The sequence below is a fragment of the Callospermophilus lateralis genome, chromosome 4 (assembly GCF_048772815.1).
Source record: "Callospermophilus lateralis isolate mCalLat2 chromosome 4, mCalLat2.hap1, whole genome shotgun sequence".
Lineage (NCBI taxonomy): Eukaryota > Metazoa > Chordata > Mammalia > Rodentia > Sciuridae > Callospermophilus > Callospermophilus lateralis.
Genome location: NC_135308.1, coordinates 128084458 through 128102409, shown reverse-complemented (window position 1 = coordinate 128102409; position 17952 = coordinate 128084458). Strand labels below are relative to the sequence as shown.

At 31.6% G+C, this 17952-nt stretch overlaps 1 protein-coding gene across 3 annotated transcripts in view; it reads right to left on the bottom strand.

Annotated features, from left to right (window-relative positions):
* The window catches only part of Nav3 (neuron navigator 3), a 339367-nt gene that overhangs the window by 203788 nt on the left and 117627 nt on the right, over positions 1 to 17952 (bottom strand). For all 3 annotated transcript variants that reach the window (XM_076853137.1, XM_076853139.1, XM_076853138.1), the window contains exons 4-5: positions 16117 to 16189; positions 13234 to 13417 (exon numbers count right to left, since the gene is read on the bottom strand). In XM_076853137.1, the coding sequence (XP_076709252.1) occupies positions 13234 to 13417; positions 16117 to 16189 (257 nt within the window). The remainder of the gene's footprint in view (positions 1 to 13233; positions 13418 to 16116; positions 16190 to 17952) is intronic.

Below are 17952 nucleotides of genomic sequence, written 5' to 3'. Positions count from 1 at the left end.
TGAAATATATTTCTTTATACCGGAGATCCTATGATTGATTGAGATGAAAATAAATTGTATATTCAGAATTAAGATTTAAATATTTCCTTAAGCCAGAATCCTCCTTTACTATGGAGATTTTCCTTTCTGTAGGAGCTTTGCAAACTGCCACAGAATGATAGAGCTGGTAAGATATGAACTCAAGAAAGAGTATCATTCACTTTTGCAAATACATCTTTTGTATCCTCAAAATCATGTTTCTTCAAAAAATATTTAAGATATTTTGCAACTATATGCACGTCAGAACATGTGACAAAATTCTTTATCCCTATACTTGAATTTTGCTGAGAATTCACTGAAGATATTTATTCACTTACCCATAAATGAATGGGTCAGAAACAGCTTTCTTCCACATGTGTTTCTTTTTAGTAGCTGGGTGGCTGAAATATCATCCCAATTGCATTTAAGACAGGTTACTGTGATAACTTATCCCATTAGTGAAATACGGCATGAAAATATATTATAACCTCTGTCTTATCTTAAATTTCTACAGACAGTTAATAAGGCCACCTGCATAGTCTGCTCTTGAGAGATCTCAAATCAGTAACTAAAGAGGGAGATGCATGTGTAAGATATTTCACCATCAAAGTCTCCCACTCTTTTAGGAATGTTGGACTCCAAGATAAAGAACTCAGGAAACCAGACTCATATTTCTTTCACAATGTCATTGTAAATTAGATTTTCCACAATGCTTTTACTTAAACACAGCTCAGAACACTATACTGTTCCATGGATCATTTTCCATTTCTAATTTTCAGTATGGAATGAAATTACATCTAAATATGTTGAGAGTTCCATTACAAAAGTTCATTTTAATACAACCACCTTAAAAAAAAAAAAAAAAAAACTGGACCCTGAAGAATGGACAAAGCCATTTTGTTAACTCCCAAATTTAAACTAACTTGGGAAAAGACCACCCAGATTAGTGAAAAACTGGATTATTTAATATTTCCAAAGACTTGAAACATGTTGTAGTCAGCATAAAATACGTTAACTATTTTAAGTACATATGCTTATGAAAATGACTTTTAATTATAACCTTTATAAAATGATTAGATAAACTCACATATATAAAGTATGTGAAGACTTACAAGAAAGTTTATTTTATTGAGTCTGTAATTTATGGCAAAGTAAATATAATAATCACAACAATCAGTTACAAATTATTTAGGGGAGACTGTAGCCTCAAAACATTTCTCATGGTAAGCTTTGGTCAAGTCTGCCTCCCAGCCTTGAGAACCAGCAGGGAGATAAGACTGGTTTTAAAACTCTACCTTATGAGGCTAAGAGGTCAATCAGAAAGTGGGAGACAGTGAGCAGAAGGAAGGAAGAAAATACAAAGAAGCTAGTGTTGAAAGTGAGCTTTGCAATGAAGATAGGACCTTAACCAATGGTTAAAGTCTCAAAATCAAAATGACTTCAGTTGCTGAAATGTGCAGGCACCAAGATCCAATTCTACTGTACTTACTTGTCCCTGATTACAACTTGGATTTCCTTGTATATCCAGTTATAGGAAAGAATAGTATAGTTTTTAAGACAGTTATATTTTCCATTGTAAGAAATTAATAGATTAATATGCAATAATTTATTAATAAAATTATTTCATTTGATATAAAATTACAAGTACAATAAGTCTACTGCTAGTACTTTATTTAAGAAGAGAGTGCCTTTAAAACACTAAAAATCAAGTGTTTATAATTAGAACCAAATTAACGTTAGGGAAAAAACATCCATGAAATGTATACACAGGAAATCAGAATGTCCTGTGGTAACATTTTAAATAAATGGTGAATTACAAACCAGTGTATGTGAATCACAGCTCCATGATCACACACATTTCACATTAAAAACAAGATTGGCAGCTTTAAGACTAAGTTATAAAAACCTGGCTATTTGTTTTTATTTAGACACTAAATCCCTAATATATAATCACTTAAATTCTCTAAATCAAGAGCCAGTTTAATACTTTAAAATATATTTCAATTCAGTAATTACTTTGGAAAGATAGCACATAATTATGATGCTTCATATTATAACCAGAAAATAGTTCAGTTCATTGATTTTGATCTTAAGGAAAACATGTTTCCATTTTTTTTTTTTTTTTGAGATTTAGACTTATGTGTAACTCTCTTTTACCTTATTTGGTGCCACTAATGCACTAATGTATTGATAAAGGAAAAACAAAAGTTTAAGTTTATAACATGAAGCAAAACAGGACAGAAGAAAAGGGCCATTGAGGAACAAGAGTGTTCAGCAGATTTTGGAGAACCAAAATAAACGGCTTAATGAAGAGTAAAGAAAGCCTTATGCACACATTGTGGGAGGGTTCAGTATGGAAGAGTAAGTAGGGAAGCCAGACTAGGAAATTCCAGAAAAGGGGGAAATTAAATTAATGCCTATCAATCCACGTCTGTGATCATTCTATGGCCAGGGGTTTTAATGGGCAAAAACAAAACAAAACTAACCATCTGAACAAATAAGAAAGACTTTAACTATAATAAATGAATAATTCCAGGAATAAGTAAAACAAAAAATACAGAAAAGATGCTGCTGAAATGCAGGGATTCCTTAGTTTGCTTGGAATGATGCCCATGGAGCATTATAAAATGAGCCATGCCCCATATTTAAAATATCTGTCGTTTTATGCTTAAATTCAAACAAATATAAATATTCTCTAGACTTTTAGAAAGGCCTTGAAAAGGAAAGAGTCAGATTTGTCTTGATTCTGCAGAACATGTTTATAAAACGTGTTTATTATATAAACACTCCACTGGTTTTCAACGTTTAGAATCAACCTATATCAAGAATGTACAAGAATCTCTTGCATGTACAAAATAGAATGTTAATATTATAAATATTGAAAATGAAAAATGGCTTGGAAATTGTTAGTGCATGCATGGAAACTGAACAAAAGTGTTAATCTCATGTTTTACTAAATAGAATGACAAAAGTTACTCCATAGTTCATTGAAAAGCAATAAAGATATTATTTTGCTTTACAAATTTACAAAGCTAACAAATTAAAAAAACTAAAAGAATAGAATATTACTACCTCAGAAGCATTCCTAGAAAGGCTTGTTTATGTGCAAATAAACATACCTTAATTGATAAAAATTACATACATCTATAATTCAAAAATCATATATATCTTTCTATAATTCCTCTCTCTAGTTCTCTATTGAACAGATGCCAATCTAGTTACCAAAGGGACTATTCTACTGAATGTAGCTGACATAACTTTCCTATGTACATATATGAATATTCCACAGTGAATCTCAACATCTTGTACATCCACAAGACTGGGATTCTAATTAGAATAAGATACATTTCATGTTTGTATAAATATGTCAAAATAGATTCTACTGTCATGTATAACTACAAAGAACAAATGAAATTTTTTTTTTTACATCTCCAGTGCAAAATCCCTGGGTCAGGTCTTAGCACTCATCCTTCTGATTTGCAATATTTGATACTATTGAGGTCCAGCAGATAATGGTTACCAATACAAGGTCTGTTGCGAGATTTCCTGGATTCAGTTGAGAGATTAGTCTCTGTGAAACTCTGTACACTTTAATTGATCTTTTCATTTTTCAGTTTCCTTCTCTGAAAAGTAAGATCAGTGCCTGTGTTATACACAGGATTGCCATGAGGATTATAAAAGATTGAATGTGGGTGAAAACTATTTAGAACAGCAATTGCAACATGATGGGGCTACATATTAACTATTCCCATCCATCTTTCCCTCCTCCTTGGAATGGTTCCTTCACTTGCTTTCCATGACACAAAGTTTTCCTGGTTTTCTTCCCAATTTACTATCTGAACTGTTAAAATTTCCTCTTCCAGGTCTTGCTGTTTCCTTAATCTCTAATCATTGGTGGTCTCCTCACCCAACACCTTAGTTATCTTCATCTGTATTCATATTATGCTGAGTTTATTGTGTAGTCTCATAGATTTTTATAAATTTTATAGGTAATATCTCCAGAATTTTTATCTATAAACTTAAACTTCAGTCTGGCAGTTCCAATGGTCTCCTTACTATTTCCAGCCAGATATAACTCACAGACGTTTCTAAGTTGACACATCAATAAGTGGATATTTTACATTCCACTACCAAAACTGCTCTTCCTACATTCTTTTCAGTCAATAAATGAAAGTCCCATTTTCTAACAGCCAATACTAACAATGTTAGCATCTCCTTCCTGTTGACTCTTTCCATTAGAAATCTGTCAGTTTATTTTACTGAGACTGCCATGAAAATACATTTGGAACTTCTCTCCATTTCTACTATGGTAGTCCAAGCTTTTCTCCATGATTCTATGCTATCTCCTTTCCCAATGCATTCCATTCTCACTACAATAGCCAGAGGGATGCTTTCCTTTTTCTGTTTGTATCCTCCTCATGGAGCACTAGCTTTCCAGCTTGCCAGGATTAAGCCTGTCTTACAGTGATGACAGAGCCATACTAACGTCTTACTTGTCTTTTTTTGAATTATATCCTACTCTTTGGCTTCCTTTCCTCTGAACCATTCCAACTGGATGTTTTCTCTTTTTGATGTAAACCAAACAGGCTCCTGACTCGGGGTTGGAGGGCTGGTTCATCTGTCAGCCTGAACCCCTTGCTGTTATTAAACACCTAGTACTCTTGTTATCTGGGATTGGTATCATCATCTCAGTGAGGTCCTCCTCAGTATCCTATTTAAATTTGCAAAAATGAATCTCTTAGGCCTGATGACCCCTTTTCTGATTTCTTTTTCTCCAACATCAGTGTCAAAATTATTACTGCATACTTCATTTTCCACTGTTTGTCACCCATGACTAGAATGGGAGCTTCAAGAGAACAAAGATTTTAAAAATCTATTTCATCCTCTACCATATTTCCAGTGCTCATCAGATTATTTGCAGCATCCTAAGGGTTTAAAGAATATTTTTAAATAAACAAATGAAGAGTGATAGATGGAGAATTGTGAATCAAAATATAATGACCAAAACAGATAAATAAGAACTATTCTAGAAGTATTATATTCACTTATGTGAGAGTAACTACTAAAGATAATACTTAAAACACAATAAAATATATGAAAAAGTAATACCTAAAATAATTAAAGGGGTTACCTGTGTATAGTTAGATGACTTGGAAAGGAGTAAGCATTATTAATAGATTATTATTTTTAATTATGAGGATATTATTGTGAATTATTTTAATATATTAAATAAATTTAGAAGTGGAATGCACATGTGTGATTACAGAATGTGACAAAAGAGGCAACAGTGATGAGATAAGCAATGTTTCTAATGTGGGTCAATGTATTTTGTTATATATGTGACATGTTCTTTAAGTGGGAGAAGGAAAGTTAAAAACAGCTAGTTTGTTTATTAGATGCTAAGTGGTATGCTAAGTAGGCATTTTACCCATAAATCTGTTCATGCAGTCTCTTCAACACCCTCATGGGGCAATTATCACCATTCTAGTATTTCAGGTAAGGAGACCAGAATTTGAGCAGATTAACTCCACCTGTCCAGTGCCACTCCACTGGGAATAGACAGGTAGGATTTAAATACAGTTTGCCAGACTCTTTATGACAAAAACTATACAAATGTGTCTTTTTCTACAAAAACATAATTATTCAGGGTTCTCAAGCTGTCTAGATAATGAAATAAAAGCATAGAACTGAACCAAAGTATGTATGTGTTTGTTGTATGCTCAGGATCATGGTCACATTTTTAAAAATTTTTTATTTGTTTTAATTAGTTATATATGACAGTACAATGCATTTATGCACTTTGATATATCATATGTAGATGGGATAAAATTTCTCATTTTTCTGAGTGTACATGTTGCAGAATCATATTGGTCATGTAGTTATATATATACATTAATGATATCTGTTACATTCTACTATTTTTCCTATCCCCCATCCCTTTCCCTCCCCTCCCATCACACACATTTTTGATTAAACACCCCACTCTTGATTTTCAAATTTCATCAAAGAAGAAACTCTTTCTTTTCAATTGTATCTATGACTGAAAAAAAATCCTGCTTTTGTTGTGTTAAGATTCATAAATGTCCCTTTTCCTTTTTCTGTTTTGTTTAAAGTTTAATTGATTCACTGACTTTTAAAAGAACACACTATAGGCCACAACACAGAACTGAGTCAAGCAACTAATTGAAGCCAGGTTCATGAAGGCTTAAATTACCAGAGCCTTCCTGTCATCTTAAATTAAACTTCCTTATATACTTTTCAAGATTTATAACCCCAGGCTGAAAAGCTGTAAACCGTCCCAGTTTTAGAGTGAATCTCCCAGAAGGAAATGATGTTTCCTGGAAAAGAACCCCTGGAAGGCAAATGTCCTCAATGGGAAGAAGGCTCCAAGAGCAATGTGTGTGGCAGGGGTCACGAGAACCTTAGGAAGGGGCTGGGAAGGGAACGGTCACTCAGAGAACATGTAACCAGGGATTTTGCAATTAAAGTTATGAGTCCTACAGGAGGAAGTTCATCTCACACAGAAAGTGAACACACTTTTTATTTGCTCTTAAAAAATGAAAAGTAGAAAGGCAGACGACCTTCTGTAGACATCATAATTTGTTTTAGATGTTGATGGGCCTTTATTTCATTCATTTATTTATATGCGGTGCTAAGAATCAAACCCAATGCCTCACAAATGCTAGGCAAGTGCTCCACCACTGAGCCACAACCCTAGCCCTTATAATTTCTGAAACTCCTAAAATAACTATTTTTCATTTAGAAAGACTCACTGTGATCCCTGCTTTTGTCACTTCTATCAATCTAAGTGATTTCTTACTTCCATTTTCACATTCTACTGTTTCCTTTATGTTTTAATTCTATAAAGCATAAACTAAAACATTTCTTCATGTGATTTAATACTACCCCTTGTGAATTGATAAAAGTGGCCAACTCTTTGATAACAGGATGAAAAGTAATTTAATAATCTCAACCAAAATTAAGCTAAAGGGCCTGCATTTTAAGAAAAATCACACACACACACACACACACACACACTCTTTTTTTTTAGGTTTTGGCAAATAAATGCTGTTTGGCAAATAAATGTTTTCTATGTGCTAGCATCATAATACTTTATATTTAACTAATTAGTACCTAAGAAAAATAAATTTTCATCTTATAACTATTATCACTATGGTGTATTCCTAGATATTCTTAGCAGAATCATACATTCATTTACCAGGTACTGTCTGCTGGTTTCATGTGCCAGGTATTGTATATAGTTTTACTGAAATTTAACTTTTTTCCTTTCCTCTTTTGTCAAAATGGAATAGATGAAAAAGTATTATCAGTAGAAATGCCCAAGACATATTTCTTGATGGAAATAATTCTTCTGAGTTTGAAAATTATAGGATTCTTTTTACCATGTATTATAGAACAACAAAGAGGATTTCTTCCATCTCCTAATTAATGATAATAGAAAATAACCATGATTCCAACACTTATAGAAAATTTTTTTGGACTTCATTAAAGCATTTCTCATATTTACCTTCCTGAAGAGTGAAATTTTAACCTACCCTTTTTCAAAAAAATAAAAAGAAAAGCTAGAAGTATAGAATGAGCTGGATTTTTAATATTAAATAAATAAAAATAAGATGGTTAATATTTTGTATTATATTAAGGTGTTTAAATTTAATCCATTTGAAGTTTGTTCAAAGAACACCAAATTTAAATTAAATCTATTAAATAGACTGAAATTTTTGAGAACTTACTTATTTAATAAATCTTGACCACTCCAAATATAACTAAATATGTTCCTCAGAAGAATTTAGCAAATTTAGAATCTGAGACTCAGTTTTATTTAAATATACATTCTGTATTTAATTAGATATTTTAATGCAAGTAGATAATTAAGTCAAATGATAAAGCTGATCAGTGTTCAAGATATCCACTTTTCCTCATTTATCATTAATTCAAACCACATAATTCAAATCATGTGGCTTTAAAAAGTATTTTTCCTTTTGTAACTTTAAATTACATTGCCAAGATAAGGGCAATTCTTCATAATAATATTATTTACTAACAAACTGAACATCTTCAGAGATGATACTTTTATGTCAGATTAGTTATAGTATCAGTATGTTTTTACTAGTCTGTAATAAAAATTGACTTAGATGTGTCATTTTTAAAGATGTATCAGTTTTCTTAATCAGTGCATCTAAACAAAGCATGACAAAAAAAGAAATTATAAACATTAAGTGGCTTTAAGTTGGCAGTGACATTATGCTGCCAAGCACTTCACTCACATTGCTTATTTATTTTTCACCATACCCAAAATGCTAACCATCTTGGTACCCTACACCAAACAGAAGTCACATTCAATATTGAGGCAGCCACACCTCAGAGTGACTACCACACATAACAATCAGAAACAAAGGGAACCTAATGTTTACATTAAATAGACAAATGACCTAAGAATGATATGATATGGGATAAATTAGTATAGCAGCAAAGAGTTCAGTGCGTGTTGGCAATCTCAGATGGTCCCACTGTAAACTATGTTGAAACTAACAGGTGGTCAATATCATGAGTACTCTCAAATCAAAAACATATCCAGTGATCTTTACTAATTTTATAAATACATATAGGTTTAATTTTTAATGTCTTCAAATTTTACTTATAATTATTTTTATGGTTATTTTTTATATTTTTTTCAATTGACACAAAATATTTGTGCATATTTGTGGGGGTATAGTGTGACTTTCATTAAATGTATATAATGTGTAATGATCAGATTGGAGTAATTGGCATTAATCATTTCTTTGTGCTGGAAACATTAAAAATCCTTTCTATTAGCTATTTGGAAATAGTTAATTAATTGCTGTTAACTATAGTTAACCTATATAAAATGTTACATAGGTGTTATAAAACGTTAGAAGTTACACCTCTTATCAAGCTCCACTCCTGTTCTGATTAACCAGCCTCTCTTCATCTCCATCTCCCCCCACAACTTTCTCTGTCCCTAGTAACAACTATTCTATTCTCTGTTTTTAGCTTTCACAAATAAGTGAGACTATATGGCATTTGTCTTTCTGTGACTGTATAACTATAAATCTCATAAAGCTTTCCTGCTTTACATTGGAAGCAGCAATAACACAGATTCATAGATCTTACAATAATTCATTTGAGATTTAATTATCAAGAACCTATTAAGTGTCAGAGTCTGTGCTAACCTTGGGACTATAGCAGTAGCCAAAAAAGAAAACTCCTGGTGTCCTTACAGGGCTTCCATTCTAGAAGGGGGGCAGTGGGGTAGTGAACAAGGAATATAAATATTAAGTAAATCTTAAGTAGAGAGTAATTAGAACTACAGAAAAAGAGAAAGTATAGCAACATCCAACGTGGAGTGGGGATGAGCAGACTGTAGCATTAAAAGTAAGGTTAAAGTAAGTGTGGTTGAGAAGGTAACATGTGAGCAATTAACTTAAAGGAGGTAAGAGGGTTAACCATGGGCATACTGGGGAATTGTGCTCTAGGCAGAGGAACTGGGTAGAGCAGGCTTCCTAAGATGGAAATAGGACTGCACCCTGAGAAACTATTTTCAGGATTTGTACCAGGGAATAACATGTGCCAGGCAAGTTCAAAGTGTTTAATGTGTACATGTAACCTCTAAACAACCTTATGACATCAGTGTCATTGTAAATTCTTTTCTAACAAGTGAGAAACTTAAGCACAAAGAAGTTGAACGATTATATAATTTGGAATTGGTAGAATTAGGATCCAGTTCTCAGAGTCTGATTCCACAGGAGCACTGGATAGTTAGAGCTTTAGATGTGATTTGAACAGGCCACACATATGCATTCATGCTCACAGGTCTGCAGATACACCCACACGCCCACAGTGCTGTGTACACACTCAGTGAAAGGGAGCTGACAGGCGAGAGGAAGACAGTCTGCTATCCACATTCTATTCCTCCTATTTCATGTTGGATATTTTTTTCTTTTGTAAATTTCACTTCTTAACCTTCAGATTGAAATGTTTATATGAAAGATGTTTAAATTGTTTGAAAACAACTGGAGTTATTTTCAAAATAGCAAAACTAAATTAAAAATTCTTATTGTGTAACATAAATATTATGGAGATATATACAATTTATTTTAAATAAAGAGAACAAAACCAAAGTGCTCTCACTGAAATGAAACAAAGTGCCCTAAGAAATTTTTATTAGTCTACAGAAAAAATATGAGAACATTTTCCAAAAAAATATAACAAGCTTTCATCTAAACTATTTACTTCAGAGAAATCAATACAAAGGCATCATAAATCATGATTTATGACTCATGCCTCCAGAAAATGAAGATAAATGTGTCACTGAGATATTTTTCTGCATTAATTCTCTTGGTTTTAACACAAAAATACTACATTTCTTTCCCATGCATGTTATCACTATGAACTTTTGAAAAATTCCTTAATTATATTGTTACAGATAATTCTACATAAATTATAATTCTTGGACTAATTCAGTATACACCAAATATATATGAATGAGACTATATATTAATACCTGAAATATAACATTCTTCAAAATGTATAATAAATTGTATAAAAACTGACTTTGAATTCCTTTATATCAGGGTCATGAGTACTGCATTCAGTAAAGTGAGCACCACACAAACCTATTAAATATCAGTTAAAAAGCAGCTTAATCCTATTTATTTGAAGAAAAATTATCCAAATGTTTAGTTCCACCTTAAAGTATATTGATGAAAAGAATACTTTTCATAAAATCTTGCAATAAAAACAAAATATCTTTCCCTAAAATAGTGTAAAGTCTCTAACTATAATATTTTAAAATATCCTACAATTTCATAATAGCCAGAGAGATAGGAAAGGAAACCTTTCCTCCGAATGGTCATAATTACCAGGAAATTTTGAACAAGAAAATCCAGACAAAAAAATTCTTCATGACAGATAAAGAAACAGTGAGGTAAAGTACCTCCCAATGATATTCCATAGCACTTCCAGCATCAATATGATTTGTAGAAAATTCCTTAAGTTATTTCTTCAGTTACTTTTCTTGCCTCTTATCCATTTGAATTGCTTAAACCAAATTCTACGAAATATTATTTCGAGAACTTTTCAAAATTTAGGTATCTTTATACCAAAAACACACATACACCTAGTAAATATGAAATGGTGTTTCCTATTTTATCTTCTTGATTATTGAGGTTCAAGGAACTTACATTAACAAGTTTTTAAAATTTGACTCTGGTACAATTTTTCTTGACATCACAGAAAGTCAAGACAAGACTGGAAGGCTATCTGAATTCCTGAACAATGATAACCATCTCCCAACACTCCAGGGACTTTATAGTACATACTATGTTTTTGCTAAGAATATGATCATTTTTCATAGATTTAAAACTTAACAATTAATAAAAATTTCCCAAAGAGAATAAAACTTACATATGAATATAGAGAAAGAAATAGTACTTGATATAAAGTAGCAAACAAATTCTAATGAGAGCTGAGTGACAGGTTAAAAGGGAAGGTGATTTCTCAATGGTTGAAGAATTGCAATAAGTGTAAGGTGGTCTGTACATTTTAGTTTTTGGGTTGAAATTTATTAGCAACAACAAATTCAGGGTAAATGGAGTATTACTAGGTTTTATGCTTGGATTCTAAGATGAAAAAACTTAAATGTTTACATGTTTCCACTATATGTATAATTTTTTTTTCTTTTTTTTATTGTTGGTTGTTCAAAACATTACATAGTTCTTGATATATCATATTTCACACTTTGATTCAAGTGGGTTATGAACTCCCATTTTTACACAGTATACAGATTGCAGAATCACATCAGTTACACTTCCATTGATTTATAAATTGTCATACTAGTGTCTGTTGTATTCTGCTGCCTTTCCTATCCTTTACTATCCCCCCTCCTGAAAAGCATCTTTACATCCTCCGTCCTTAATATTCATTCATATTTATTCAATAGTGTTAATTTTAACAATGTCCTAGCCATTGCTCATAAACAAATGCTCTTATTTGCATAAAATTGGTTAACTTACATTTCATTTTATGGTCATTTTTTTTTTTTTGATGTGTCCATTAGGTTAGGCTACAGTTCCATTTATTCCATCAGACAATAAAGTCTGTTGGGATATTCCATCAGACAATAAAGGGTGTTGCTTTGAAGATATTTTGGGGATGTGATTAAAGTTCCTAATTAGTTGACCTTAAGTAAAGAAGATTATCTTACATAACTGGAATGCTCTGGAGTCAATTTGGTGAAAGGTTCTAGAAGTTGAACTGAAGCTTCCTTGAGAGAAGAAATTTTGCCTTGTGTTGAGCAGTTTCAGTGCATGACAAGAAAAATTTAACCAGCCCTTCCAGTTGGGTTGTCTGTCAGATTTCAAACTTATTTATCCAGTCCTGACAACCATGAACCCTAATTCTAAACAATAAATCTATTTAACTCTTATTGTTTTTTTTTTCCTGATTGAATACTGATTGATAAAATTCCAAAATTCCAAATTGAGGGGAAAAAAGTAAGGTTAGTAAGTTGCAAAGATTTCTGAGCACCCCACCCTAGGCTGTGTTTACATGTGCCAAGAGACTCAAATCAGACAGACATACATGTTTGTTTATATAAATACCCATTGTCTGTCTGTCTGTCTCTCTCTCTCTCTCTGTCAAACACACCACACACACACACACACACACACACACACACACACACACACACACAAACACACACACACAATCTTAAATTAAAAACAGTAGGTTTCCACATAGTCAAATTCATATGTTGAACAGATCTGACATTTATGACAGATTTAATCAGTCAGAAGCATCAACAAAAGATAACTACGCAACGGGAGACCAGGACTCAGAGCACATTCTAAATAATAAAGTGATTTATAGAAGGAAGTAGTCATGCGACATTACTTACACCAAAGACATTTCACACAGTTTGATACAGAGCAACAATTATTATAAGAAAACAAACAAAAATGTTTCTCCTAAAGGATAATAGATATTGCTTTTCCAACCAAAAAAAAAAAAAAAAAAGAAAAGAGTGGTTTTAACTTTTATAATATTAGTCAAATATTTCCATCACTCTAAAAACCTACATCAGTAAATTTTTGAAGTTGACAAAAAATAACTTAGAAAACTCAAGTTTATCTAGACAAGCTAATTTTCCCTACATTCTCTGCTACCCTTCCTTACCTGGACTGCATATCTTGTTGGGTTTTGGCCTGATTGGCTTCCAACTGAGGCGAAGTGTGAGTGACTCTCTGCTGAAGTTCCACCAAGGACTGGTAGTACTGTTGTTGATGGTGTTGTTGCTGTTTGTAGCGAGACAAACTAAAAAACAGTCCTAGAATGGCTTTTAGGTTTCCATTTCTTATTTCTGTAACAAATGGAAAATACAAAAAACAGTATCATATATTGAATATATTCTTTTTTAACAAATGAAATTCTATATGCAATCCTCTTAAACCAAATCTATGAAGACAGAACTATGACTTCATTGTCTTGGTCACAGTGTCAAAGGAATCTGGATTTCTGGAAACATGCTGACCTTCCCAAGTAGCTAGGAATTTCAGGAAGAGAATGAAGGGATGAAGGAAGAGAGAACAAAACTCACCTAACAGAAATGCTGTTTTATCTGACCCTGAACTACAATTTTCCTAGAGTTAACTTCTTGGAAATGGATGTGCTTGCTCTCTTGTGCTAATCATTTGATTTAGTGCTCTGATTTCTTCACAAATAAATACACACAGCTGTTCCCAACACTGCAATGACTATGAACTAAAGAAAACAAACTACTTAAATTTTGTTTATCTTACATTTATAAATACTTATGGTGTGGGTATGCCTCAGTTGGATTTAGAGTAGCCAACATTCTTTCTAAATCACCCACTGATCAATTTATTTTACATATGTACATATGTCTATATCTTCCAAATTTACATATATATTTAACAAAAGACTATACTGTATCAATTTTTAAAGTTCCAATCTTTCTATTTTTAATTCATGTTATATTTTATTAAATAATAAACATCAGCTTATGTCACACTAAATAACAAAAGTGAATAAATATAAGTAGAAATCTAGTTCTAACATGAAGGGCAGATATTGAGTAATAACATTTTGAATAATGATTAAATTTACAAAGTCAGCTACAACATGAGCCTACTTTTTTCCTTCTGCATTTATAATGTAACAATTAGAAAGAGAATTAAGAAAAACTTCAAATAAAACTATATAACCTCTTATCATATTTTAAATAAAACTTGCTATTGTCAATAAAACACATCTACCTCCGTGGTCAAGGTTTTATATCCCCTTATAGAGTTTAGGAGCATTAACAGGCTATTTGGGTTTCTTGATCTTTGGATTGTTTATTGGTTCACCCAAATGATGCAGTGGGAAGAGTCCTGTAAAATGTGCCACTGAACTGTTCTTTTACTCTCCAGTGCCCCCTCTGTTTCCATAATATAGAAAAGTTGTCTTCATCAATCTGAAGATATAGTGAGAAACTATTAATTTTACCCTATAAACCTCAATGATCTTGCTTGCAGAGTTTTTAAGAAAATTCATTGCTATTATGCATTTTTAATTCAGAACATCATTTTGGAGCATCATATAATTTTAAAAGACAAGTGGTAGTAACCTTATATTGATAAAGGTTATCATGTGAGAAGGCAGAGACATAAAATGAATATTGGCAGCATTTATAGCCTGCCTTTACCCACTCAGAAAGCAAAATATTTTCCTGGGAAATTTTATTCAATTATTATTCTAAGTAACAGAGTCACCAGTTAGGTTTACACCTAAGCTTACTGGCCATAAATCTATAGTTTAATTATGTAGTATAGCATATAAATATGAAAGAAACTTTTAGGAAAATTAAATACAGAAGGGAAACTGAACGAAGTAACTAACTAGTAAATGTCCATTATTTCAGAAACACACAACTTCTCTTATTCTAATGAAAACAAAATTATAAATACTTAAAATGGTCTAATATTTCTAAAAATGCTGGCAAAAGCTTTTCAAAGCAAATTAATGGTAGTGAAAGCTGAACTATTAAAGTGTTTAGTAGTATGTAAATCATAACTTTAAATACATAAATCATATTCTAACTAAAAGTTACTATTCTTGATGCAGGTTCCAAAAGGACTTGCTATTTCATAATCTCAACAACTGATTTTTAAAATAACAGCATTTGAATATTTTGCAAAGGTCTACTAAAACTTACCAAATTTTGTATTTTACTAAGTAAAAATTTTTTTATACAAAAAGCTTATAACACTTTAATACACCTGAGACATAAGATTTAAAGTGACAAAAGACTAGATGGAATAAATATTGATGAAGAATAAAATGACAGATGATGGAGGGAAGGAGATAGAAACATCATTTATTTTCAATTATGGCAGTTTTTCTAATGTATGCTAACTTTTTACAAAATTTTGCCCCTTCTATATGTGGAAGAAAAAGAGGCTCTAAAACAAAGAAATAATCACAAGAGTAATTCAATCTCTTTCAACTTTGATATATTTCAATTTTTGTGATGATTTTTCAAATCTCTAATGATTTTTAAATGTTTACATATAATAGTGGTTAAAACTATTCCTATAATCACTTAAGACTCATGGTGACTTATTTAAACTTGAAAATATTTGGCTATGACTACTAACTTGATTATACTATAGAAATGTTACTGATAAAATCATATTTGAGTTTTATTTACACTATTTTACCTGCATTTATGTCCATTTGTTACCCAACATGGATCTAGCCATCTATTCATCTACTTAGTAATCTAAACATACTCAACATTAGTTATTACACATAGGCTGTGTTGATTCACCCCCATCCCATGAACTCAGTCACAATAACAAAAGTTATTCTGGAAAACATTTAAGTGATTAAAATATATATTAATTACCATTATGTTCATATTTCTGTTATTTTGGAAATATATAAGTTTCCTTTAGCATGTGAAGGAGTTATATATTCCAAGATTATATTTCTTACATTACAAAAACTCTTAGATAACAATAATGCCACTTGTGACTACATGGTACTTTTCCTTACCTTCAGCAGAAAGACCTTGAACATTTACTCCTCTGGCTGCTAGAAAACTAAGGCAGACATCAACATTTTCAATCTGCAACATGAAAAGCAGTGAAAAAGGCAATTTAGAAGGTTGTTTTTGAATAAAAACATGAGTTAGAATGAAACCAGAAAGAAAGATAAAGAATGGATACTTTACATTCATTTCATTCTAGAGATCTCTTTACCAGAGTTTAACTAGAATTATTTTGGCTAATTACAGAGTGAATATAAAAGCTTCATTGTCCAGTTTGACAACTACAAACAATTCATAAGGGCTTGGTCAAGAATGGCATTTTGGTAGAGTAGCAACCCACCTACTTAACATAAAGCCGGATTTTGTGCTTTAATGAGTGTCAATGAAAAATCTCCAAATGGGATGAGATTGCCATATGTGTCTCAGAATGTTAGGACAGTAGTAACAGAGGTTCAGCCAGTAATACTGTTAAGGATTCCAAAAGAATATTGAAAAATAGACAAGTGGAAAAAGAGTTGTTAAGATGAAAGAAATGAGGCACATTTTCATTCTAAATGACAGAAAATCTTTATTTCAGAACTTGTATTTATATTTCTACAAAATTGAATAATCCTATAGTAAATAAAGTTATTAACTTTTCCACCTTAAAAGGGTGATATCCATACTTGTTTAAAAAATAATTATTGGTACATTAAAATTATACAAGGTCATGGGATTCATTATGCCATATTTGTATATTCACATAATATATTTTGTTATATTCTCATTCTTCAGTACCATCCCTTTCCCTCTGATAACCATTTAGTGTGAGGGGAAAGGAAAGGAAGAAAAAATGACTGACTTATTTTATAAGTAAGAGGCTGATCTTAATATTGGCCATGGAGTTACACAACTAAAAGACTTTCATAAAAGTACAGAAAGCTAGAAAATTCCATCTCTTTGTGAGCCTTTAAAAAAAACTATTCTATGAATCTTGGAATTCTAAAGTAAATAAGAAATTTAAAGTTAATAAATTGGGAAGGTATTAACTTCTGTCTTATTAAGCTCTTATCAAAGGCCAAGCATGAAGACATTTAACGTTCTGCCAGTGTCCACTTTAACTTAGAGTCATAGTAAGGTCAAAACATTTCTTTAAAAACTCAAAAGGAAAGATAAATTTATATATTTATACGAAATCCATCCTTATAAAATGAACAAACCATATTCCTTGTTAAGTGTAATTTTGTATAAAATTAACGTAATAGTCAATGAGATATCCTGTGATTGAAAATGGACACAGCCAAGGTATACACATTTCCTTTGAGGTAAAAAAGATTTTTATATTAATTCACTTCATTTTACTGATATCTTTCTACTGCAAAAAATAATAGAGTTGAATGTGCTGGTAACAATACAGCCTAATTAATTTTATCTGCCTATCAGTATCTGAATATCCAGCAAGGCTATAATGTTGAAATACACATCAAATCCTTTTTTTTGTTCTCAGTTCACTTTGCTACTAGAAAATAATTAAATAGGAAATAAAATGAGGAGCAAAGAGAAGAGGAAATGGATGAAACTGCATGTCCTATATCCATCCAGAGCAGTCTTTTAATTCTTTTCTTCAAGTTCATTTAAATTTTTAAATAACAAGTGTTGATTGTGACTTAATATTGAAAAAAATGGATAAATATTTTAAAATGTTTGAAATAACAGTCCTGATGTTATTAATTTCATAGCAATTATAAGTCTTTTATAGAAAATAGGAAAAATTCTGACTTAAATATGCCATTTACTGAAAAATATTAACAGGATGTTATCTCCTAAATTTGAATTACTTCTATGGTAGATGAGCAGGTTAG